A 27,781-nucleotide genomic window follows, 5' to 3' on the forward strand; every position below is an offset into this window, starting at 1 on the left:
GATCTTCATTCTCTGTGGTGTGAGGTGTTAGGGTTAGTGGGAAAGGGTGAATCAGGATATAGATTAACTGCAGAAAAGGAAATTAAGGATGTCATTGGCAAAGGTTGCTTGCTCTGCTCTGTGTTTTATCCAGGGCTCGATGGATAATGTGAATGCCGAAGCCACATCACCTTTGCCCACTTAAAATTCTCTGATTCTCCTTGTGCTTACTGTTGTAAGTTGCTATCACCTGGCATTTTGCATATTAATAAATATGTTCTTACATAGTGAGGTTAAAATTAGTGACTAAAATGGGTCTTTTATTCATGGGATAATGTATTCATAATTTAGCTTTTCACCAGTGGAGGATAATTGAAAGTTGGCCACATAAGAGAGGAATAAGTGAGAAAATATGAAGTTCCTGGGAGAATGCTGTGCATGGTGGACACTCAGTGTTCTCTTTCTGGTTCTTGCCTCACTACTGTCCCAGTGATGGCAAAGTGTTGTCTTCACTTTATTTTCTATTAGACATATTTGGTGATAATAAAATCCATAAGATAAACTCACTTTCATAATGTCAGGTTTATTTATTTTTAAAAGATTTTATTTATTTATTTGAGAGAGCATGTGAGAGAGCACAGAGTACAAGCTGGTGGGTGGGGAGCAGAGGGAAAGGGTGAAGCAGACTTCTGCTGAGCAGGGAGCCCGACTTGGGGCTTCATCCCAGGACCCTGAGATCATGAGCTGAAGGCAGACGTTTAACCGACTAAGCCACCCAGACATCCCTGTCAAGTTTATTTTTATATTTAAAAGTTTAAATGCTTTATTTTGGAGAATAGAATTCAGTGTGGAAGCTCTGTTTCAAAAAAATATTTTTCCTGGAGCACCTGGCTGGCTCAGTCGGTGGAGCATGTGACTCTTGATCTCAGGGCTGTGAGTTCGATCCCCATGTTGGGTGTAGAGATTACTTTTAAAAATATATATATACATATGTATATAATTTTTTAAAAATAATATTTTTCTTTCACTTAACAATTTTAACAGATTAGAGAAGGCCTGTCCTACTGGAGAACTTTTCTTCACCCATGAAAGCTAACTGGGCAAATGAGGCTACAGAGGATAGACAGATTTTCTATGTGTAATGGTTCAATTGTAGAATGTACCATTATAGGCAATGCAAATGTTAATTATTACTGTCTCGATTTATTAATAGTTTGCTATATACGTTGTCATTTAGCATGCTACAAAAATGCAGTGTTGTTTCTTGTTTTGTATATTGTTTTAAGTGCATTCCCAGCACTGTGTTGCAGGTGCCCAGCAGGCAGAGATTTTGTTTTTGAAACTAGAGCCTATAGAGTAGAATGCGATACATATGCTAGGTGCTTTGTTATTTGCTGTGGGGAAGATCACTGCTTTCACTAATTATTTAGTTTGGTACAGCAGGCCACAATTGTTCTAATAATGTCAGTGTTTAATTGGTGATGTGCAAAATTTCTTTGACAGTTCATAAATAAAATCACATACCAGAAAATGCTTAATGTTTAAAAACCACTTATTTTATTGGATCTTAGAAATCACTTGAGGTATGGCCTGCTTGGATACATGATAGAATTAGCTTTTTAATGAAGTGATTGAAAGGGGTAAATACCCCTTATCTGGAGTTTGAACTTCTGTCAATCTTATCTGTTGAAGACATATTTCGTCCTGGAAGGCCCTGAAGAAGTTCATGGTGTGTCTGCTGGGGGAGGAACCAAAGATGTAATGCAGTTGGATAAATTCCTTCGCCAGAAGAAAGACAGTAGCCATAAAGACCAAACCCCATCTGTACCAAAGCCAAGAAGTAGAAGGGAAGTAAAAAGGAGTAGAAGTAGGAAGAAAACAATGGCAATTTAAAAATTGTGCTCAAGGTGGAGAAGAGATGTGTGAGGATTAGCATTGTCCATGATAAAAGGACAGTAGACATATCTAACGTATACATATAACCATCTGTAGGTGAGTAATTCTACATGATCCGAGAACATCTCTGCCTTTAAAGTAGGGGGATGTTGAAAACTCACGACCTGAACCCTAAAGCCTTCTGGAAGAGGAGGTAAAGTTGTATTCTGTTCTGTTAAATTTAGTCAAGTATTTATTGAGCTGCTTCTTCATGTAGATTCTTTGTGTAGATACTGCTGGGCTGTACAATTATGTGTACACAATATACTCAACAAATTAGTGTATAAATAAGTGAATGAATGATGTCATCTTTGTACTCATTTATTCACTAATTTATTGAGCACTTATTGTATACTAGACACCAAATATTCTAGTTGGTAAGAATACAGTGGTGAGCCCTCTAGAAATTATCTCCGCTCTTATGGAGTGTAGATGTTAGTGAAAGACATCACAACAAATAAACATATAAATATATAATTACAAATCGGGTTAATTACATGAGGAAAAATAACAGCTCCTATGATATAACAACCATAGGGGTGGGATCAATTTTTATATTATTTCTTTTAAGATTTATTTATTTATTTTAGAGAGAGTGCGTGAGCTAGTGGGGGGAGGGGCAGAGGAAGAGGGGTTGAATCTCAAGCAGACTCTCCACTGATCATGGAGCCTGATGCCTGCCTCGATTCCACAACCCATGAGATCATGACCTGAGCCAAAATCATGAGTCTGATGCTCAATGGACTGAGCCACCCAGGTGCCGGGGGTGGGATCAATTTAGATTGTATGCTCTGGGAGGAACTTTAAGTCCAAGAAGGATGAATAGGATTAGCCAGGTCAGAATTGGAGCATGGTAGAGATAGGGTTGGGTTGGAGCATTGCAAGTGAGGAAGACAGAATTCGTTTGTCAGATTGGGAGTTGGAGGACTGGGAGTAGGTTGGTATCTTTTGGATCTGAAATAACACTAGTGTGGCTAAAATGCAGAGAGGGAGGAGTAGAGTTGCACAAGAAGTAGAGAAGTTGGCAGGGCTTCTTGAATATCCTGATTCAAGTTCCCAAATTCTCAAGTTTCATTAACTCTTAATTAGAAGAAAAAATAGAGATTGATTTGTGACTTGAAAAAGTGTGGGGGAAAAGTTGATGAATTAGCACATAATTGGTTTATCTATAACATAGGGAAGTTGGGTGTTGTGTTGGGAAAGAATGTGGGCTTTGGAGTTAGAACTAAGTTTGACCCTGCTCTGCTTCTTAGTGGTGGTTGTGGCCCTGGTAAGCTCCTAAACATCCCTGAGCCTCTGTTTCATTATCTGTAAAATGGAGATAGTGGTGCCCTTTTACTGTGAGAATGAAATTAAATAAAATACATACATAAAGCACTTAGCAGAGGACCTGGTTCAGACTGAGTGGTCAGTAAACTGTACCTGCTGCTGTTCCTCCTCCTCCTCCTCCTCCTCAAGGCAGAAGGACAACAGCCAGATGGTCTATAAAATGTGAGCTAAATGAACCTAATGGACAGGCTAATGCATGCACAGACTGGCATGCTTGTAGTGACTTTAGACTGTTGCATATGAGGAGTTCTCAGTGAAAGGGTGGGAGTCTTTGAGTTTGTCCCCATGATAGTTGAAAGCCAGAAGTCTTTTGATGATGGAAGGCTTGTATGTACTGTTGGAAAACTGGCTTTGCATTTCAAAGAAAGACAATAGCATAAGCCTAAATTCACTATGAAAAGCCATAATATTATAGAGTACTTTATGGCCTTTTCAGAGAATATCACAATTATAGTAAAGTAAAGGCTTTGAAAGAAAGATTCTCTGAAAATGCTGACTTATAATCTTAAAAACACAGGCTTCCCTTTATTTCATAAATAATTCTGTAGTTAACTAAGTGCGAGCAAGAGAAACTGTTTGGGATAAACTGTTGTGTATGTGTCTGTGGTTCACTTTATTATTAATATGGAAATACAGCCAAATTTTACTGTAACACAAAATATTGAAGTCCAAAAGCTTCAGTCATATTTTTGGAGGTTAATGGAACAACTCCTAGGTAGCTATTTGGGTGTTCTGAGTACGTGGAAAGCAATCACCAATTGTGTTTTATCCCAACTCAGGTTACCTGGGGGTATATTTGAATGCTAATGACATGTCAAAGAATTTTTAAAATGATAGTGAAGATTTTTTGGAAAGAGAAAATTGGGAAGAACATTCGTTGCCTTTGATTTAGTTATTCATAGAAAAATGCAGTATGTATCACTAAACTTTTTTGACTATCATTCATAAGAAGAGATACATTTTATTTATTTATTTTTAAAGATTTTATTTATTTGTCAGAGAGCGTGCACAAGTAGGGGGAGCTGCAGGCAGAGGAGAACCAGGCTCCCTATAAGCAAGGAGCCCGACACAGGACTTGATCCCAGGACCCATGGGACTCGATCCCAGGACCCCAACGCAGCCACCCAGGCATCCCAAGAGATACATTTTAGTTTGTGAACATTACCTATATACAAATAGGAAACTAAAAAGTTTTATGAAACAATATACATTTCCAATATTTTCTATTATGTTCTATTTCAATTTTTAAGAAAATGCTTTATGTAGTTTACACTAATTTTATGACCTTCTAATAGGTCACAATAGTTTGAAAAACACTGCATCAAATGACTGTATTAATTGAACTTCAGAAAGGAATTCCAGGTTATTCCAGAAGGTATAAAACCAGCACAATTTTCCTAGTAGTATATTCCACACCATTAATAATAGGTGATTAATAGGTGCCAACCCCATATCATCTGGCTGCATTGGATAGTCTTTTAAGAAAGAAATAGAGAAAGAGAGAGGAAAAAATGAGGCAGGGAGGGAGGGATGCATGAACTCTCACTGAATGATACATAGGAATTTAATAATACGAGTTGGGGTGCCTGGCTGGCTTGGTCAGTGGAGTATACGTATGGCTTAATTTTGGGGTTGTAGGTTCAAGTTCCACATTGGGTGTGGAGATTACTTAAAAAAAAATCTTAAAAAAAATAACAACATGAGTTGCTTGAGGGACAGAGAATTGGGTATCTTTAGGTGGAGGTAGTGAAAAGACACTTTACTGTATTTCATTTTTCATTGTTTTAAAATTTGAACCATGTGAATATATTCTATATATTAAATTTAAAATAATAAATTCTGCTTCTACATTATTAGAGAAGAAAGAGGGGAGGGGGGCTCCAGTTTGGATCTGGGTTTGTTCAGTAAGGATTGCTGCAATAGATTAGCAGTGTCTTTCACAGGAGTGGGAGATAATAACCTTTATGCTCTGTTTGTTGCCCCTGATCTAGAGGAGCTACATTGACAGTTCTATAAAAGAATGTTTAGAAGATTGACTAAGAAGGGTTAATTTGTGTCCCATTCTCTGCTTCTTGTAGGGGGTTATACACTTCAGAAATTTTTTTTTCAAGAGAACATGGCTAATTTGAACATTTCAGTACTTAAAAGAAGTTTAAAAAAATTTTTAACTTATTTAGAAATAATTTCAAACTTAGCGAAAAATTGTATAAATAAGAAAGATATACATAATACCTATTCCCAGATTCACCTTTTGTTAACATTTTACCCCATTTAGTTTATCATTTTAATCTGCCTACCTGTCTATCTGATTTATTCTTGTCTGAATCATTTGAGAGAAACTTAAAATACCATGCCCCTTTATTCCTCACTACTTCGAAATGTATTTTCTAAGATTAAGGATATTCTCTTAACTATGGTACAGTTATCAGCTCTAGTAATATTGATATCCTACTTGACCGCCTGTTTTCCATTTTTGTCAGTTGACCCAGGGATGTCCTTTATAGCATTTTCCCCCTCTGTGGCACAGGATCCAGACTAGGGTTAGGTATTGGCGTTTAGTTGTGTCTCTTTAGCTTCCTTTGATCAGAAACATTTACACAGCCTTTATTTTTTCTTTACAACATTGAGATTTTTAAAGAATATAGCCCTTCCCCTTTTTAAAATAGAATGTTGATCATTTCGATGTTCTTTCATGATTAGATTCAGATTATGCATTCTTGGCTAGAATACTTTATAGCTGATATGTCTTTCTGAGGATATCACAACTGAAGGCACAGGAAGTCCATGTACCCCTCATTAGTAATGTTAGAGTGCTCAGTCAAGATGTTTTCTAGTTTCTGCTGTATAATAAATATTTTCCCCTTGCAACAAATAAGACATTTTAAAACTATGCAAAATTTCCTGCTTCTCATCAAAAGTTCCACCTGGATTCACCATTCATTGATTGTCCTTGCTTGATTCAGTCTTTACTACGTTGGTGGCAAAATGCTGATTTTTCCAGTTCTAGGACTACCTACACATTTACCAGTTGGTACTCAGCATTCTGCTGTAAGCAAGAGTTCTCCTTTCTACCCCACTTATTTTATGTTGTTGTTATAAACTCCTAAATTACTCTTATTTCACCAGTGGTTCATAATTCATTATTATGTGAAGTAGAAGATTTGATTCTGGAATCAGTGGATGACATCAGGAGGTCAGTGACCAACCTGAAATTGTGTGCCAGGTTTCGTGTTTGGACAGTTTTCTGAGGAGAGTGTCCATAACTTTAATCAGAATCTCTAAAGAGTTCTTGATTCAAACAAGATTAAGTTCCGCTAGGTTGGATAGTTAAGTGTTAAGCTGTCTGTAACCCTTACATATTTGTATGTTCTTTTCCCTGCTTTCTACCCCAAGTGATAAACAACTGAAGTGTTAGAATTATAGTATGTGTCCTTCTGTAGGTACATTCCATTTTTTTGTCTACTGTTTTTAACTGCAACTGAAAGTAGTATTATATTTTGGTTTCTTTAATTTTTTTTGCTGGAATATATAATAAATGTTAATATCTTCATTGCCACTGTAGCAGCAGTTTATGGTGTATAGAACCAGTCTTTTGAAGCAACGAATTACCTTGATTTAATTTGAAATTTTAAAACCAATGTTTTTTACACTGTAGTTTTATTAGTTCTCTGGGAGTGAGCTACATGATGTTGTGCACTGAAAATTACCCGAATGTTCTGGCCTTCTCTTTCCTGGATGAGCTTCAGAAGGAGTTCATTACTACTTATAACATGATGAAGACAAATACTGCTGTCAGACCATACTGTTTCATTGAATTTGGTAAGGGCCTGACTTTTTTTTCCTTTTCATTATCCTGTCTCCATCCAATCATAAGCGATTTTTCATGTAATACTGGGGGCCAGGGGAAAAACTCAGAAAATTCTGCTACCTTGCTTTTGATAGAATAATTTGACAGATGGTCTATAAATTATGGCAACTTCTTCATTTAGGTGCCTATTTGAAAAAAATGTGTTTGGGCTGCGGAGGGGATCATGATTATTGGCACAAAGAATTAATCCCAGAGGACAGTTTCTCAATGAGAAATTTATAAGCCAGAGATTCAGAGTTCTGTGTTTATGTGATAATCTTTTATAGTCTGCTTAATGTAGAATGGAGGTTGGCAAACATTTGCTGGAAAGTACCAGATAGTACATATTTTAAGCTTTAAGGACCATATGGTCGCTGTCACAACTACTCAGCCCTGCCATTGTGGCTTGAAAGCAGCCATAGGCAATACATAAATGAATGAGTATAGTTATATTCCAATAAAACTTTATTTACATAAGCAATCAGCAGGCTCAGTTTGGCCTCTGGGCATTAGTTTGCTTGACTTCTGGTGTAGGAGGAGAAAAAAGTAAAACCAAGTTGTAAGTAATGAAAGTAAAATTGGAAGATATTTAGAAAATGTCTTTTATTGATTTCATTAAATTTGTTGTTTAAAACATACATTCTAATGGTGTAAGCAATAAATAAGAAAACAGGTTTATAAGAACATGCAATTTACAGTATATGTTCTTATGTAATTACGATTGGTAAATACTGACAGACTTAATATTTTGAGAGATGAATCCCTATAAAAATTAAGACTTTGGTTTAAAAATAAAGAAAGCTGTTTTTGTTTTTTCTAAAAATTTAAAGTAATTCCTTGAAGAGAATAGTAGAAATTGTCTCACAATCATGTAGTGTTAAATCCTTATTTTATTTATAATTATTTCTAGAATATAATTTCTAGAATGAAACACTGATGACTCCATGATGTATTAACTATTAAACACAAATAATATTTGAATATTCAATGACAAATTGAATAGTTTTGGACAACAAATTAAACTGTTGATCTGCAGAATTCCATAAATGTCACACTCTCAAATTATTTAATTAACAAATGACTGCAAGGAAATTTATTTTTTATTTTACATAGATAACTTCATTCAGAGAACCAAGCAGCGATATAATAATCCCAGGTCTCTTTCAACAAAGATAAATCTGTCTGACATGCAGATGGAAATCAAGCTGAGGCCCCCTTATCAAATTTCCATGTGTGAACTGGGGTCGGCCAATGGAGTCACATCTGCATTTTCTGTTGACTATAAAGGTGCTGGTAAGATTTCTTCTGGTGAGTTATGGATCTCAATTATTTCATTAAAAAAAACTTTTGTAAGAACTGAGTAATTCTTGTAAATTAATTACTTTAATATTTTAAAGCAAGTACATGAGAGAATACAGAAATTTAAAGTAATTCTCGCAATGGTTTATAGAGTAATCTACTAGATATGTGACTAATCAGGAAAATACTTTTAAATAGCAGTCTCAGAGAAACTCTTTCCTAGGGAAACATTTAAGAATTTTTCTTAATTGTTTCTTAAATATTTCTTCATAATTTGTTTTCAAGAAGTGAATAATAGTTTATTTGTAATATATATTTATGTACATGTAAAGTGCTTTGCATTATGTCAGAATGGTTACATTCAAGGCCAGGTTTCTTGATTATCACAGAAGATGGAATTATCTACCCAAACCTATCCTACCATACAAGAAATACCATACTCAATAGTTGTGACAGATAAAAATCTTCTGCTTGAAAATGGAAACCTCATTAGTGTCTAAGGTAGCATATGCCATTGTTGAATTGCTTGTTTAAAGAATTCCGTGTAATACCAATTTGTTTGTCTAAGTTCTGTGACTTTTTCTCTGCTCTTCAGCTATGCCAGAATATCACTTCAGAACTTTGAAATCAGTAACTCTGTGTCCTTTCTATCCTATTACTCTGATTGACTTCAGATATAATCAGTTTCCTTAGCCTTTTGTTCTGTGACATTTTGAAACCCTCCCCATCCTGGAAGCTGCTTCTGTATGTGCTTTAGTTTGTTAGTATTCTTCAAATGAGGCATTCAGGACTGAACACAACATTTCTTGGGTTGATTATTTCAAATTATGGGAGAAAGGGGGATGCAATTTTTAGTAAAATAATCCAATCAGGAAACAAACACGAAAACAGGCAAATACCAATAACAAGCCCCAGGAGAGAGGAAGCGGATCAGTACCCATAGTTATGTTTTCTAAAATGTCCAATCTCCAACAAAAAAATACAAGATATGCAGAGGAAGAGGAAAGTGTATACTTTTTTGTTGGAGGCAGTTTCTATTGCCTGCTTTTTCCCTTTGAGAGTGATCAGATGTCAGATTTTTTAAAAAAGATTTTATTTATTTAACAGAGATGCAGCGGGAGAGGGAACACAAGCAGGGGGTGTGGGGGAGAGAGAGAAACAGGCTTCTCGTGGAGCAGGGAGCCCGATGCAGGGCTTGATCCCAGGACCCTGGGATCATGACCTGAGCTGGAGGCAGATGCTTAAGGACTGAGCCACCCACGTGCCCCCAGATGTCAGATTTAACAAAGACTTTGAAGTAGTCATTATAACTATGTTCAGAGAACTAAAGGAAACCATGATTAAAGAAGTAAAGGAAATATCACAATGATGTTGTATCAAATAGACAATATCAATAAAGAAATAGAATCCTATATCCAGCAAAGCTATTTTTCAAAACTAAGGTGAAATAAAGACATTTACAGATAAGCAGAAGCTGAGAGAATTGTTGCTGGCAGACTCCTCTTGCAAGAAATACTAAAGAAAGTTCTTTAGGCTGAAAAGTGATCTAGACAGTAATTTGAATCCACACCAAAAAAATCAAAGAGCAACAGGAAAGGTAATTATAAGACAGTCATTTTTCTTCTTCTCTCTTTTGTTGACTGATGTAAAAAGCAAGTGTATAAAACTAATGTATTGTTGGGCCTATAACATATAGAAATGTAATATATATTTTTCATAAGAGCACAAAGGAGCTGGATGGGAGCAAAACTACACTGGGCTAAAGAAATGATTCCAGATAGCAATTTGAATCCACAGGAACAAATGAAGAAAGCCAGAAGTGATAAAAATTCATATTAATAAAACTTAAAAAAATATAATTGCTATCCTCTTAGCTACTCTAAAAGACATAAAATTATGTAAAGTAATAATTGTAACAATGTATTTTGGGGTTTGCAATGTTTATAAATGTAATTTGTATACAACAATACCACAAAAAGGGCAGAAAAGGAGTAGAGCTCTATAGGAGTAATATTTCTATGGCTAATTGGAATTAAGTTAGTATAAATACAAAGCTATTTCTGTTAAGATGTATATGGTAAGTCCTAGAGTAGCCACTAAGCAAATCACTCAAAAAATAGTGAAAATCATTAAAGAAATTAAAGTGCTGCAGTATAAAACATTCACTTAATGCAATGATAGAGTCAAGGAGAAATAGAGCAAAAAAGGGCCTGAGACATATAGAAATAGTAAAATGGTGTATGTAAATCTGCTATGTCAATAACTAATGAGATTGGATTTTAAAATGTGAGTGGATGAAACATTCCAGTCAAAGTTGGAGATTATAAAAGTGGATTAAAAAAAAAGGTAGAAAAAGATTCAAAGTAATAAATAAAAAGCATACAATGCAAATAGCAACCAAAAGAGAGGTGGAGTGGCTTTTTGATATTAGACAAAATGGGTTTTAGGACAAAAATTGCTACTAAAGACAAGGACATTTTATAGTGATAAAAAGTCAATCGATTTAATGTGTAGCAATTATAAACATAGGTGCATTTAACAACAGAGCTCCCAAATACATGAAGCAAAGCCTGCCAGAAATGAAGGGAGACATAGGCCAACAGTAAAGGTTGAAGACTTAATACCCAACTTTCAACAATGGATAGAACTAGGCAGAAGATAAACAAGGAAACAGAAGATTTGAACAACGCCATAAACCAGCTAGATCTAACGACTGCAGAACACTCAATATTAGGAAATATATTCTTAAGCGTACATGGAACATTCTCCTCCAGGTTAGACTTTATGCTAAGCCATTATAAAACAAAAACTTTGTAAACTTAACAGGCTAAGAATAATACAAAGTATATTCTGTAACTACAGTGGAATGAAATTAGAAATTAATAACAAAAGAATTTGGAAAACTCATAAATATATGGAAATTAAACAGTACACTCCTAAATAATAAATGGGTCAAAGAAGAAATCAAAAGGGGAATTTATACTTGGAGACGAATGAAGATGAAAACATGATATAACAAAATCTGAGATGCAGCTAAAGTTGTACTTAGAGGAAATTTTATTGCTATAAATACCTATATTTTTTAAAAAGGAAGATCTCAAATGAATACTTTAACCATCTGCCTAAAGATACTAGAAAAAAAAAGCAAATTGAACCTAAAATAAAGAGGAGGAAGGAAATAATTAAGATTAGGGCAGAAATGAAAATGAAATAGAAAATAGAAGAATAGAGAAAAATCAATAAAACCAAAAACTAGTTCTCTGAAAAGATAAACAAAATTAACAAACCTTTAGCTAGATTGACAAAAAAAGAAATTGCTAGACTCAGAAATGAAAGGACATTTCTGTTGATCTTATAAAATAAAGGATTTTAAAGGAACACTGTGAACAGTTTTATGTCAATGAATTAGACAACTTTGAAATGGGCATATTCTTAGAAATACACAAAATTTTAAAAACTAAAAATGGATCAAAGACCTAAATTTAACCACTAAAACTATACAACTCTCAGAAGAAAACATAGATGTAAATCTTTGTGACTTTGTATTAGACAGTGTTTTTTTAGATTTGACACCAAAAGCACAGTGGAAAAAAAAAAATTAAGGTGGGCTTGATTGACGTTTAAAAAAAATTTTTTTTTTAAGTAGGCTTTACAGTCAGTGTGGAGCCCAGTGCAGGACTTGAACTCACAACCCTGAGATCAAGAACTGAGTTGAGACCAAGAGTCAGACACTTAACACTTAACTGACTGAGCCACCCAGACACCCCCAAAGTTAAAAATTTTGTTCTTCAACAGACACTGTCAATAAATTGAAGATAATCCACAGACAAATCATGTATTTCCTAAGGGATTTGTGTCCAGAATATATAACACAACAATAACAATAAAAAGATAATAATCCAATTTTAAAATGAGAAAAGGATTTGAATAAATACTTCTACAAAGAAAATGTGCAACTGGCTAATTAACACATGAAAAGATGTTCCACATTATTAGTCATAGTGAAATGGAAAGCAAAATGATAAGGAGATTCCATTTCACACCCACTAGGATGGCTGTAGTTTTAAAAAATAGTAACAAGTATTAGCAAGGATATGGAGAAATTGGAACCCTCCTATAATGCTGGTAGGGTTGCGAAATGGTGAGCTGCTTTGGAAAATACTTTGGAAGTTCCTCAAAAAGGTAAATGTAGAGTTACCATATGACCTCACAATTCAACTCGTAGGTACGTACCCCAGAGAGTTGAAAATGTAAGTCTGAATAAAAATGTGTACATGAATATTTATAGCACTGTTATTCATAGAAGCCAAAAAGTTGAAATAACCCAAACATCCATCATCTAATGAATGAATAAACAAAATATGGTGTATGCGTGCAACAGAATATTAAGGAGTAAAAAAGGAATGAAGTATTGATGCATGATACAACATGGATGAACCTTAAAAGCATTATGCTAAGTGAGAGAAGCCAGATACAAAAGGCCATATATTTATAGTTTCATTTATACAAAATGTCCAGAATAGGCAAATCCATAGAGACAGAAAGTAGCTTAATGGTTGACAGGAGCTGGAGGGGTACAGGGAAATAGGCAGTGACTACTAATGGTTTTGAGATTTCTTTTTGAGGTGATGAAAATTGTGGAATTAGATAATGATTGCACAATTCTGTGAATACTAAAAACTTCTGATTTAATATACTTTTTTTTTAGGGAGAGCGCATGTGCGCTTGTGAGTAGGGGCAGGGCAGAGAGAGAGAGAGAATCTTAAGCAGGCTCCAATGCTCAGTACAGAGCCTGATGTGGAGCTTGATCTCATGACCCTGAGATCATGGCCTGAGCCGAAATCAAGAGTCAGATGCTTAACTGATTGCACCCCCCAGCTGCCCCTGAATTATATACTTCTAAAGGGCAAATTTTATTGTATTCAAATTATATTTCAATTTTTAAAATCAGTAATAAATGAGAGGGTTATTACTTTGAGACTTCTACTTCCAGTAGTGATGGAGTAGGCAGTTCAGACCAATAGTTCCACAAAATACATGTAGGAAAGCTGAATGGAACGTATACATTCTATAGAATATGTAGGTCTAAAAAAAAGAATATGTAGGTCTAATATGATACAGAATTTAATTTAAAATATAGTCTTACCGAAGTCTTTGGATATCCAACAAGATTACTAAGAATTACTGGGATACAGAAGAGGGTGGAGGCCTATGGAGATGAGCTTAATGTTCGGAGCTACTTTTTCTTTTTCTTTTGGGGCTTTTACCAGTTCTGGAGGGAACAGCTGGCAGCCACTGAAGACTAGGGAGACAGGTATTAGAAAGCAGGGTCCACCAAGCTGATGGACCTCATGAACAACCCCCTAGCTTTGGGTTTGGATGTCAGCACTCTAGGAATATGGGTTGACAGGAATATGAAGTAGAAAGTCTTTTATGAGGACTGCAGCTTAGTTTTGAATCATACTGATCTCTAAAATTGGATTGAGTGAATTCCACAGTGCTATGCTCCAAAGATCTGGCAGAAGCAAACAAACATCTTTCCTAGAGGAAATTGTCACATAAGCTTCAAATTTTATCTACAATAATATTTTGAAAATAGAATGTTTGGTAAACAGTGAAGTAACCAGGCATAAATCACCAGGCACTTGGATTACATGAACACAAACCATTACACACACACACACACACTCTCTCTCTCTCTCTCTCTCTCTCTCTCTCTCTCTCTCTCTCTCTCTCCCTCTCTCATAGGAGTCCTGGAAGCCAGAAGACCACTTAATGATATCTTCTAAAGGATAAAAGAAAATAACTGCAAATGTGGAATTCTGTGCTTAACAAAAATATACTGAAAGAATGAAATGGCAAGAGTGGCTATCCTTGCAGTGTTCCTGATCTTAGCAGGGAAAGCATTCAGTCTTTCATAGTTAAATATGATGTTAACTTAGGGTTTATGTAAATGCTTTTTTATCCAGTTGATAAAATTCCCTTATATTCCCAGTTTGATGAGTGGTTTGTATCATAAATGAAAGTTGGATTGTGTCAAATACTTTGTCTAAATTTATTTATTGAGATGATTGTATGATTTTTCTTTTTAAAGTCTTTCTGTGGTAAATTACATTGATTGCTTTTCAAATGTTTTTTTTTTAATTTTTTTATTGTTATGTTAATCCCCATACATTACATCATTAGTTTTAGATATAGTGTTCCATGATTCATTGTTTGTGCATAACACCCAGTGCTCCATGCAGAACGTGCCCTCCTCAATACCCATCACCAGGCTAACCCATCCTCCCAACCCCCTCCCCTCTAGAACCCTCAGTTTGTTTTTCAGAGTCCATCGTCTCTCATGGTTCTTCTCCCCCTCCGATTTCCCCCCCTTCATTCTTCCCCTCCTGCTACATTCTTCTTCTTCTTTTTTTCTTTCTTAACATATATTGCATTATTTGTTTCAGAGGTACAGATCTGAGATTCAACAGTCTTGCACAATTCACAGCGCTTACCAGAACACATACCCTCCCCAGTGTCCATCACCCAGTCACCCCATCCCTCCCACCCCACCCCCCACTCCAGCAACCCTCAGTTTGTTTCCTGAGATTAAGAATTCCTCATATCAGTGAGGTCATATGATACATGTCTTTCTCTGTTTGACTTATTTCGCTCTGATTGCTTTTCAAATGTTAAACCAACCTTGCGTTTCTGTGATAAATCCCACTTGGTCATAATATCCTTTTTGTATATTGTGAGATTCAATTTGCTAAAATTTTATTTAGATATTTTATGTATGTTTTCATGTGGGATTTGGTTTATAGTTTTCCTTTTTTGTAATGTTTTTGTCTGGTTTTGCTATCAGGATAACATTGGCCTCAGAATAAATTGGGAGATATTCCATTTTCAATTTTTTCAGAAATGTTTCTGTAGAATTTTTATTTCTTCTTCTTTGTTCAGTACGGTGAAGCCTTTTGAGCCTCTGGTTTTCTTTGTGGAAAGGTTATTAACTACAAACCAATTTCTTTGATGGATGTTCAAGTTATCTGTTTCTTGAGTGAGTTTTAGTAGTTTGTTTTTTTGAAGGAATCTGTTCATCTCACCTAAGTTAATGCATTTTTTGGCATAAGTTAATAATCTCTTATCCCTTTAATATCTGTAGAGTTGTGATACAACCATTCTCATTTCTGATATTAGACATTTTTGTCTTTTGCATTTTTCTTATTTTTATTAGAGCTTAGCATTTTTATTGATTTTCTTAAAGAACCAGCTTTTGGTTTCATTGACTTTTTATTGTTTTTGTTTTTTATTTCATTGATTTGTGATCTGATCTTTATTCCTTCCTGTCTTCTGCTAACTTAGGGTTTAATTTGCTCTTCTTTTTCTAGGTTTTTAGGCAGAAGTTGAGGTTATTTAAAAAAAAAAAAAGTGGAGGTTATTTTTTATTTGAGATCTTCTTTAATAGGCATTTAGTAGTATATATTTCCCTCTAAATATTGCTTTAGCTACATTCGTAAATTTTAATATATTGTATTTTCATTTTCATACTGTTTAAAATGCTTTTTGAGGCTCCTGGGTGGCTCAGTCATTAAACGTCTGCCGTCAGCTCAGGTCATGATCCCAGGGTCCTGGGATCGAGCCCCACATCGGGCTCTCTGCTCTGTGGGAAGCCTGCTTCTCCCTCTCCCACTACCCCTGCTTGTGTTCCCTCTCTCACTGTCCCTCTCTGTCAAATAAATAAATAAATCTAAAAAAAATAATAAAATGCTTTTTAATTTCCATTTTGGTTTCTTTTATGGTCCATGAGTTACTTAGAAGTGTGTTATATGGTTTTAAGTATTTAGAGATTTTTCCAGGTATCTTTCATTTCTTGATTTCTAACTTAACTCCATGTGGTCAGATACCAAATTTTGTATGATTCTAATTCATTTAAATTTATTGAGACTTGTTTTACTCTCCCAGAATATGTTCTGTCTTAGCCATTTTTCTGTGTTCTGTGTTGAAAAGAATGTGTATTCTATTATTGTAGGGTGGAGTTCTATAAATGTCATTTAGATCAAGTTGGTTGATATTGTTCAAATCTTTCATTTCCTTTCTAATTTTCTGTCGACTCTCAATTATTGAGAAAGTGGTGTTGAACTCTCTGACTATATTTGTGAATTTGTATCTTTCTCCTTTTAGGTTTGTCAGTTTTTATTTTATATATTTTAAAGCTTATTAAATATTTAGGATCGTTCTCTTGGTGCATAGACGCCTTTGTCACTTTGAAATGACCTTCCTTATCCCTAGTAATATTCTTAGTTCTGCAATCTACTTTATTAATATAGCCACTCTAACTTTTTTAAGTAGTATGGGAATGGTGTATCTTTTTCTGTCTTTTTTCTTTTAACCTTTCTGTGTCTATTTACAATGGTTGCTTTTAGGTATTACTTAGTTGAGTCTGTTGAAAAAAAAAAATCCAATTTGACATCTGCCTTTTTTTAGGTGTTTAGGCCACTTACATTTAATGTGATTATTAATGTGGTTGGGGTTTTTTTGTTTTGTTTTTTAAGATTTTATTTTTAAGTAATCCCTGCACCACTTATGGGGCTCAAACCCACAACCCCAAGATCAAGAGTTGCGTGCTCCACTGACTAGGCAGCTAGGTGCCCCGATATGGTTGGGTTTAAACCTACCATCATGGTTGTTTTCTTTTTATCCCATCTGTTTTTAGTCACCTTTCTCTCTTTTTCTGCCTTCCTTTAAATTATTTTTTGATCCATTTTCTGTTCTTGGTTGACTTATTATACCTCTTCATTTCATTTGTTTGTTTTTACGGGTGCCTTAGGGTTTATAGTATATACCTCATATTTCATGGTAGGGCCACTAGTTTCTGCTATGGCCAACAAGCAAGCCAGGAACTAGTTCTTGAAATGAAAACATTTTTCTTTTTGCGTAAGGGCCATGTCATTGCTTCAAAACCCAGGATCCTTTTTTATGATTCTTCTTTCCAAATTTGCTACAGATTCAAAACATTATCTCTATCTTCCACAGATATTTTGAACACCATTAGATCTGTGAGGTGTAAGGGCTGAGTGGCAAAGTAGTCTGTAATGCAGTCTCGATCTTTCTGTTGCTTTGGCCCTCTTCAGCCATTGTTATTCAGTAAACATGTTGGAGCAGTATACCCAAGTCTCGTAATGTTGCTTTTGAAATCTAGAAAGGCATACTCAGCAGCATATCTTTTCTTAGTGGTATGGGTTGCAAGTTGCAACTTGATCTTTACATTCAGTATACTCTAGACCATTAACCACCAGAAACTCGACTGAAGTGGTAGGCTCCTATAATTTTGTTATTATTTTCCACACTCTGGCATACATGTATCATCCCAAGGTATCTACTGTCTGTTCTTCAGATCCTGTCAGCATGAGGTTATCAACAAAGTGGATCAGTATAATGTTCCATGGGGTGTTAAGAAGCTGAGTCCTTGTAGGCCAAGAGTCAGCAAACGTTTTCTGTAAATGGCGAGATAGCAAATATTTTAGCTTTTATAGGCTAAATGGTCTCTGTTGCAACTACTTCACTCTGCTGGTATAGTATAAAACAGCCATAGACAATGTGTAAAAGAATAGGTAAAGCTGTGTTGCAGTAAAGCTCTATTTACAAAAACAGGTGGTGGGCTGGATTTAGCCTGTGGGTCATAGTTTGCCAACCCCTGCTATAGACTCATCTCTGGCTTAGAGTTGATATAACCTTGTGGCAATATACTAAATGTACTGCTATCTCTCTCTCTCTCTCTTTTTTGAGGGGGGGAGATAGCTCGAGCAATGGGGGTAGAGGGAGGGGGAGAGAGAATCCCAAGCAGACTCCATGCTCAGTGTGGAGCCTGACATGGGGCTCAGTCTCACAACCCGGAGATCATGACCTGAGCCAAAATCAAGAGTCGGATGCTTAACTGACTGAGCCACCCAGGCGCCCCTATGTACTGCTATCTTTATCAGGTAAAAGTAAAATGCATCTGATTTTCTCTGTTTATTAGGGTAGAGAAGAAAGTGTTAGCAAATTAGTACCTACATGTCATGGAATTAATTGTTGTTCCATATGGAGACTGTACCTGGAAAAGCATGTGCAGTTGGAACCCACAGTAATCTGTTGTCATCCTCCTAGGCACTCTCATTTTGGAGCCTTAAACTGGAGAGTTAAATGGGTGTGTAGTAGGAATCACTATCTGTTTATATTTTAGTAAGCTTTGGATGGTGACACTGATTTCTGCATTTACCTTAGGGATTAATATTTTGATGATGTTTGGGTGGGGGAAGCTCCATGGCTTCCATTGGCCTTTCCTTCTCTAATAGTTCTAATTCCATAGGTCTGGCAGTCAGTTTTGCTGCCAGAATATCTGTCCATTAATGTACACACTCAGGATCTAGAAAATTAATCTTTAATTTGGGGTAGGGGTCCATCCAACTTGACATACCAAGAGACAAATTCTGTTAAAAAGTTCATGTATTGTTTGACTCCCCTAAGTCCCCACTCTGACCTGTAGTCTGCTGGATCACCAGACAGGAAACACTGGGAAAATGGGAAATCTGGGATTTGATCATTGTTTTAAGAAAGAGAAGTTTTAAGAAAAGTTTTTAAAGTAATTCACAATTAGAACTTATTTTAATATTAACAAAATTATCTTTTAATCCAGACAAAGCCTGGGTAATACTTTCTGTAGTCTCTGAGTTTGTTTTCCTAAATAAAATTATTTACTCTATTTTGGAATCTGGTTAATAGTTATTTGACAGATATTATTTTTCAGGCCTTTTTCTCTGTTAGAGTATCTTACTTTTGGTTTCTTGACTTTTTCTCTTTTTGACCTTTTGACCCCTCCCCCCCAGTCTAGCATGAATTTTTTCTATAATTTTCTGAAGTCTACAGATGTTCTGCTATCCATCATAGGGTCAATATGTTAAGTTAAACACTATGTCCTACTTTTATCCTGTTTTATTTTTAAAACATTTTATCATGGAGAAATTTTAAATAGCTACAAAGTAAACAGAATAGTATAATGACCTTTTTTGTGTGTGTGTGAGCTTCATCTTTTTTTTTTATTTTTTATTGTTATGTTAATCACCATACATTACATCATTAGTTTTTGATGTAGTGTTCCATGATTCATTGTTTGTGCACAACACCCAGTGCTCCATGCAGAACGTGCCCTCTTTAATACCCATCACCAGGCTAACCCATCCTCCCACCCCCTTCCCCTCTAGAACCCTCAGTTTGCTCTTCAAAGTCCATCGTCTCTCATGGTTCGTCTCCCCCTCCGATTTCCCCCCCCTTCATTCTTCCCCTCCTGCTATCTTTTTTTTTTCCTTAACATATATTGCATTATTTGTTTCAGAGGTACAGATCTGTGATTCAACAGTCTTGCACAATTCCCAGCGCTCACCATAGCACATACCCTCCCCAATGTCTGTCACCCAGCCACCCCACCCCCCACTCCAGCAACCCTCAGTTTGTTTCCTGAGATTAAGAATTCCTCATATCAGTGAGGTCATATGATACATGTCTTTCTCTGATTGACTTATTTCGCTCAGCATAACACCCTCCAGTTCCATCCACGTTGTTGCAAATGGCAAGATCTCATTCCTTTTGATGGCCGCATAATATTCCATTGTATATATATACCACATCTTCTTTATCCATTCATCTGTCGATGGACATCTTGGCTCTTTCCACAGTTTGGCTATTGTGGACATTGCTGCTATAAACATCGGGGTGCACGTACCCCTTCGGATCACTACATTTGTTATCTTTGGGGTAAATACCCAGTAGTGCAATTGCTGGATCGTATGGTAGCTCTATTTTCAACTTTTTGAGGAACCTCCATACTGTTTTCCAGAGTGGCTGCACCAGCTTGCATTCCCACCAACAGTGTAGGAGGGTTCCCCTTTCTCCGCATCCCCTCCAACATCTGTCGTTTCCTGACTTAATTTTAGCCATTCTGACTGGTGTGAGGTGGTATCTCATTGAGGTTTTGATTTGGATTTCCCTGATGCCGAGCGATGTTGAGCACTTTTTCATGTGTCTGTTGGCCATTTGAATGTCTTCTTTGGAAAAATGTCTGTTCATGTCTTCTGCTCATTTCTTGATTGGATTCTTCTTTCTTTGGGTGTTGAGTTTGATAAGTTCTTTGTAGATTTTGGATACTAGCCCTTTATCTGATATGTCATTTGCAAATATCTTCTCCCATTCTGACAGTTGTCTTTTGGTTTTGTTGACTGTTTCTTTTGCTGTGCAAAAGCTTTTTATCTTGATGAAGTCCCAATAGTTCATTTTTGCCCTTGCTTCCCTTGCCTTTGGTGACGTTTCCAGGAAGAAGTTGCTGTGGCTGAGGTCGAAGAGGTTGCTGCCTGTGTTCTCCTTTAGGATTTTGATGGACTCCTGTCTCACATTTAGGTCTTTCAAGCATTTGGAGTCTATTTTTGTGTGTGGTGTAAGGAAATGGTCCAGTTTCATTCTTCTGCATGTGGCTGTCCAATTTTCCCAACACCATTTGTTGAAGAGACTTTTTTACATTGGACATTCTTTCCTGCTTTGTCAAAGATTAGTTGACCATAGAGTTGAGGGTCCATTTCTGGGCTCTCTATTCTGTTCCATTGATCTATGTGTCTGTTTTTGTGCCAGTACCATACTGTCTTGATGATGACAGCTTTGTAATAGAGCTGGAAGTCCGGAATTGTGATGCCGCCAGCTTTGCTTTTCTTTTTCAACATTCCTCTGGCTATTCGGGTCTTTTCTGGTTCCATACAAATTTTAGGATTATTTGTTCCATTTCTTTGAAAAAAGTGGATGGTATTTTGATGGGGATTGCATTGAATGTGTAGATTGCTGTAGGTAGCATTGACATCTTCACAATATTTGTTCTTCCAATCCATGAGCATGGAACGTTTTTCCATTTCTTTGTGTCTTCCTCAATTTGTTTCATGAGTATTTTGTAGTTTTCTGAGTACAGATCCTTTGCCTCTTTGGTTAGATTTATTCCTAGGTATCTTATGGTTTTGGGTGCCATTGTAAATGGGATCGACTCCTTAATTTCTCTTTCTTCTGTCTTGTTGGTGTATAGGAATGCCACTGATTTCTGTGCATTGATTTTATATCTTGCCACTTTACTGAATTCCTGTATGAGTTCTAGCAGTTTTGGGGTGGAGTCTTTGGGTTTTCCACATAAAGTATCATATCATCTGTAAAGAGTGAGAGTTTGACTTCTTTGCCTATTTGGATGCCTTTTATTTCTTTTTGTTGTCTGATTGCTGTGGCTAGCACTTCTAATACTATGTTGAATAGCAGTGGTGATAGTGGACATCCCTGCCGCGTTCCTGACCTTAGGGGGAAAGCTCTCAATTTTTCCCCATTGAGAATGATATTCGCTGTAGGTTTCTCATAGACGGCTTTTATGATATTGAGGTATGTACCCTCTATCCCTATACTCTGAAGAGTTTTGATCAAGAAAGGATGCTGTACTTTGTCAAATGCTTTTTCTGCATCTATTGAGAGGATCATATGATTCTTGTTCTTTCTTTTGTTAATGTATTGTATCACGTTGATTGATTTGCAGATATTGAACCAATATCTTGCAGCCCAGGGATAGATCCCACTTGGTCATGGTGAATAATCCTTTTAATGTACTGTTGGATCCTATTGGCTAGTATTTTGGTGAGCATTTTTGCATCCATGTTCATCAAGGATATTGGTCTGTAATTCTCCTTTTTGATGGGGTCTTTGTCTGGTTTTGGGATCAAGGTAATGGTAGCCTCATAAAACGAGTTTGGAAGTTTTCCTTCCATTTCTATTTTTTTGGAACAGTTTCAGAAGAATAGGTATTAATTCTTCTTTAAATGTTTGGTAGAATTCCCCTGGGAAGCCATCTGGCCCTGGGCTTTTGTTTGTTTGGAGATTTTTGATGACTGCTTCAATTTCCTTAGTGGTTATAGGTCTGTTCAGGTTTTCTGTTTCTTCCTGGTTCAGTTTTGGTAGTTGATACATCTCTAGGAATGTATCCATTTCTTCCAGGTTATCTAATTTGCTGGCATATAGTTGCTCATAATATGTTCTTATAATTATTTGTATTTCTTTGGTGTTGGTTGTGATCTCTCCTCTTTCATTCATGATTTTGTTGATTTGGGTCATTTCTCTTTTCTTTTTGATAAGTCTGGCCAGGGGTTTATCAATCTTGTTAATTCTTTCAAAGAACCAGCTCCTAGTTTCGTTTATCTGTTCTACTGTTCTTTTGGTTTCTGTTTCATTGATTTCTGCTCTGATCTTTATTATTTCTCTTCTCTTGCTGGGTTTAGGCTTTATTTGCTGTTCTTTCTCCAGCTCCTTTAGGTGTAGGGTTAGGTTGTGTACTTGAGACCTTTCTTGTTTCTTGAGAAAGGCTTGTATTGCTATATACTTTCCTCTTAGGACTGCCTTTGCTGCATCCCAAAGATTTTGAACAGTTGTGTTTTCCTTTTCATTGGTTTCCATGAATTTTTTAAATTCTTTAATTTCCTCGTTGACCCGTTTATTCTTTAGTAGGATGCTCTTTAGCCTCCATGTATTTGAGTTCTTTCCGACTTTCCTCTTGTCATTGAGTTCTAGTTTCAAAGCATTGTGGTCTGAAAATAGGCAGGGAATGATCCCAATCTTTTGGTACCAGTTGAGACCTGATTTGTGACCTAGGATGTGATCTATTCTGGAGAATGTTCCATGGGGACTAGAGAAGAATGTGTATTCCGTTGCTTTGGGATGGAATGTTCTGAATATGTCTGTGAAGTCCATTTGGTCCAGTGTGTCATTTAAAGTTTTTATTTCCTTGTTGATCTTTTGCTTAGATGATCTGTCCATTTCAGTGAGGGGGTTGTTAAAGTCTCCCAGTATTATTGTATTGTTGTCAATGTGTTTCTTTGCTTTTTGTTATTAATTGCCTTATATAATTGGCTGCTCCCATTAGGGGCATAGATATTTATAATTGTTAGATCTTCTTGTTGGATAGACCCTTTAAGTAGGATATAGTGTCCTTCCTCATCTCTTATTACAGTCTTTGGTTTAAATTCTAATTTGTCTGATACAAAGATTGCCACCCCAGCTTTCTTTTGGTGTCCATTAGCATGGTAAATGGTTTTCCACCCCCTCACTTTCAATCTGGGGGTTCTTTGGGTCTAAAATGAGTCTCTTGCAGACAGCATATCGATGGGTCTTGTTTTTTAATCCAATCTGATAGCCTGTGTCTTTTGATTGGGGCATTTAGCCCATTTACATTCAGGGTAACTATTGAAAGATATGAATTTAGTGCCATTGTATTGCCTGTAAGGTGACTGTTACTGTATATTGTCTGTGTTCCTTTCTGGTCTATGTTGCTTTTAGGCTCTCTCATTGCTTAGAGGACCCCTTTCAATATTTCTTGTAGGGCTGGTTTCATGTTTGCAAATTCCTTTAGTTTTTGTTTGTCCTGGAAGCTTTTTATCTCTCCTTCTATTTTCAATGACAGCCTAGCTGGATATAGTATTCTTGGCTGCATATTTTTCTCATTTAGTGCTCTGAATATATCCTGCCAGTCCTTTCTGGCCTGCCAGGTCTCTGTCGATAGGTCTGTTGCCAATCTAATGTTTCTGCCATTGTAGGTTACATATCACTTCTCCCGAGCTGCTTTCAGGATTTTCTCTTTGTCTCTGAGACTCATAAGTTTTACTATTAGATGTCGGGGTGTTGACCTATTTTTATTGATTTTGAGAGGGGTTCTCTGTGCCTCCTGGATTTTGATGCCTGTTTCCTTCCCCAAATTAGGGAAGTTCTCTGCTATAATTTGCTCCAATATACCTTCTGCCCCTCTCTCTCTTTCTCCTTCTTCTGGGATCCCAATTATTCTCATGTTGTTTCGTCTTATGGTATCGCTTATCTCTCGAATTCTGCCCTCGTGATCCAGTAGTTGTTTATCTCTGTTTCTCAGCTTCTTTATTTTCCATCATTTGGTTTTCTAGATCACTGATTCTCTCTTCTGCTTCATTTATCCTAGCAGTTAGCACCCCCATTTTTGATTGCACCTCAGTAATAGCCTTTTTGATTTCAACTTGGTTAGATTTTAGTTCTTTTATTTCTCCAGAAAGGGTTTCTCTAATAACTTCCATGCTTTTTTCAAGCCCAGCTAGTATCTTTAAGTCATGATTTTGAACTCTAGATCCGACATCATACTAATGTCCGTATTGAGTAGGTCCCTGGCAGTCGGTACTACCTCTTGTTCTTTTTGTTGAGGTGATTTTTTCCATCTTGTCATTTTGTCCAGAGGAGAACAGATGAATGAGAGAATAGAATGCTAACAGGGTAACAACGTCCCCAGAAAATATACTCTAAACAAATCAGAAAAGACCTGAAGCTGGGGGAAAAGAAAGGGAAAGAAAGAAAAAAGAAAAAGATAAAAACAAACAAAAACAGAACAAAAGAAAACAAAAAAAACAGAATATGATCAAATATGATCAGGCTGGTGCATAGATCAGTGCCACACACTAGATTTTGGGTGTATTTTGGTCTGTTAGAAGAAAGTGCCTCCCAAAAATTTTAAAGAAAGAAAAACTTATATATGTACAAAAATAAGGGTTGATATGATGAAGGGTTGGAATATGACTGTAAAGATGAAAATTATAAAAAATTTTATAAAAGGAATTGATAAGTTGTTTGAAAATAGAAAGAAGAGGATTTCAAAAAAAGAGAATGTGATCAGGCAGGAGACTAGAACAAAGCCATACACTAGAGATTTAGGGTATATTTTGATTTGTTAGAAGAAACTATCTCAAAAAAAATTTTTTTTTAAAGATTTTATTTGTTTATTTGACAGAGACACAGCGAGAGAGGGAACACAAGCAGGGGGAGTGGGAGAGGGAGAAGCAGGCTTCCCGCTGAGCAGGGAGCCCGATGCGGGGCTCGATCCCAGGACCCTGGGACCATGACCTGAGCCGAAGGCAGACGCTTAAGGACTGAGCCACCCAGGCACCTGTATGTCACAATTTTAAAGAGAGAACAACTTATATATATATGCCAAAGATAAGGGTAACTACTATGAAGGGATAGAATATGACTCTAAAAATGAAAAATAAAATTTTTTTTTTTTAAAAAAGGGATTGATAAGATGTTGGTTGAAAAAGGAAAAAAAAATTAAAAAAAAAAAAGTTAAAAAAAATTAACTTTGAAAGACTAAAGAATCATGGTAAAAAAAGCCATGGATTCTATGTGCAGTATTCCCCTAGCGCTGGAGTTCTGCCGTTCTCATTGATCGGTAAACTTGGTCTTGGCTGGCTGTTCTCTCTGATCTTCTGGGGGAGGGGCCTGTTGCCGTGGTTCCCAAATGTCTTCGCTGGAGGCGGAATTGCCCCGCCCTTGCAGATCCGGGCTAAGTTATCTGCTCGGGTTTGCTCTCGGGAGCTTTTGTTCCCTGCAAGCTGTCCGTACAGCTTTGGAGGACGAGAGTGAAAACGGCGGCCTCCCGGTCTCCGCCCCGGAGGAGCCGAGAACTCGGGGCCCCGCTCCTCAGTGAGCCCCGAGAGAAAAGCAGTCAATCACTCCCGTCTCCCCGGTCTCTGGCCGTACTCCGTGCTCACCCGGCCTGTGACTATTTCTGTCTCTGGCACACGACCCCGGGTGGAGTCTCCAAACCCAGCAGATCCATGTGGTGCGCTCCCGTGCCGCTCCTCCCAGGGGAGGAAGGGGAGTCTCCCCGGATCTGTTGCTTGTTGGGTCCCTGCTGGAAGAGCAGTGGTCTGACTGTGCCGCGGATCACAGTTTATGGCAACCCCGAGCTGAGAGCCCGCGCCTGGGCTCCGTCTCTGCAGCCGGCTTCCCCGCTCCGATACCTGGGAGCTCTGCTGCCCTCAGGCACCCCCGGTCTTTCTGTGACCCCGAGGCTCCTGAGACCACACTGTCCCACGAGGGTTCCACCCCCTGCTTAGCCACTGGAGTGACATCCCTCTGGAGCCGACTTCTAAAAGTTCCGATTTTGTGCTCCGCTCTCTAGCACTTGCCAGAAGCGGCCGACGGAGGCCCCGTCCCCTGCCATCTGTCCTCCTGAATATCGCCTCGGATTCACTTCTCTGCATGTCCTGCCTTCCAGAAAGTGGTCCCTTTTCTGTTCAGAGAGTTGTTGCTATTCTTTTCTTCGATCTCCTGTTGAGTTTGTAGGTGTTCAGAATGGTTTGATCCCTATCCAGCTGAATTCCTGAGACAGACGAAATCCAGGTCTCCTACTACTCCACCATCTTGCTCCGCCCCCCAGTATAATGAACTTTTATGTACCTGTCACCCAGTTATAATAACTATATCAACATTTTGCCGTTCTTATTTCATCTGTATCCCCACCCACTATCCACTCATCTACTTTATAATTTACTTCTGTGGTTCTTTTTTTTTTTTTTTTTTTTTTAAGATTTTATTTATTTGAGAGAGAGAGAGACTGAGCGAGAGAGAGCACAAGCGGGGAGGAGAGGGAGAAGCAGGCTCACCGTGGAGCAGGGAGCCCGACTCAGGACTTGATCCCAGGACCCTGGGATCATGACCTGAGCCGAAGGCAGACACTTAACTGACTAGGCCACCCAGGCGCCCCTGTGGTTCTTTTCTTTTTTAAGGGAAATTTGCACATATTAAAATGCACAGATCTTTGCTGTATGGTTTAGACACATGGATACATTTGTATAAACCACTCTTTTTAAAAGTATAGATTTTATTATTATTCGGGTATGATAAGGCCAACAGATTAGGAGACAGCCGCCACTGCAAAGGTAGTTTGTTATTCTCAGATCCCATGGGAAGGGTGCACACTATTCCACCCAGGGCAATGGGGGGGAAGTGCAGGTGTTGGTCAGGAGGTAAAGGAGTGGGAGGAAAACGTGAGCAAGAGCATTTATTGTGCTTTCCCGAGGAAGGAACTGAAGAGGCAGGGTAAGCAGGTTTAGATTGGCTAGCTTGAGTTACTTACAGCAGGCTCTGGGATATAGGGCTGTCCTTAGTTGTCTGATACCTGACCTTGGGGTGATTCAGGCAGGGGGATAGTGGCCCTGAGTGTGAGAGCCCCATATAGGAGGTCAAGTGTGGGCTATGGATTAGGGGGTCTGCTTTTGGAAAGCACTCTTAGAGGTGAGTTGTTTGCTATCTCTAGGAATTAGATAGCCCTGGGAAGGGCTGTCCTCTAGGACCAGCAAGGCCCCAAGATATCAAAGCATCAAAATACAGAATATAAGAAAAAAAACTAATACATACTCCTATCACGATGTAGAATATTTCCATCTCCCCAGGAAGTTCTTTCATGTCTCTTCCCAATCTCCACCCTTCCTCCAGACAACCATTGTTCTAATCCTTTACACTCTAGTTATTTTTAATTTTGTTTGTTCTAGAACTTTATATAAACAAGATTAT

The 27,781-nt window shown here is 37.3% G+C and overlaps 1 protein-coding gene across 6 annotated transcripts in view; it reads left to right on the plus strand.

Moving 5' to 3' along the window:
- The window catches only part of SEC22A (SEC22 homolog A, vesicle trafficking protein), a 72,847-nt gene that overhangs the window by 13,063 nt on the left and 32,003 nt on the right, over positions 1–27,781 (plus strand). For all 6 annotated transcript variants that reach the window (XM_036119888.2, XM_078066735.1, XM_078066727.1 and 3 more), the window contains 2 exons: positions 6,899–7,062; positions 8,204–8,398. In XM_036119888.2, coding sequence (XP_035975781.1) covers positions 6,899–7,062; positions 8,204–8,398 — 359 coding nt within the window. The remainder of the gene's footprint in view (positions 1–6,898; positions 7,063–8,203; positions 8,399–27,781) is intronic.

The sequence above is a fragment of the Halichoerus grypus genome, chromosome 1 (assembly GCF_964656455.1).
Source record: "Halichoerus grypus chromosome 1, mHalGry1.hap1.1, whole genome shotgun sequence".
In the NCBI taxonomy this organism is placed as follows: domain Eukaryota; kingdom Metazoa; phylum Chordata; class Mammalia; order Carnivora; family Phocidae; genus Halichoerus; species Halichoerus grypus.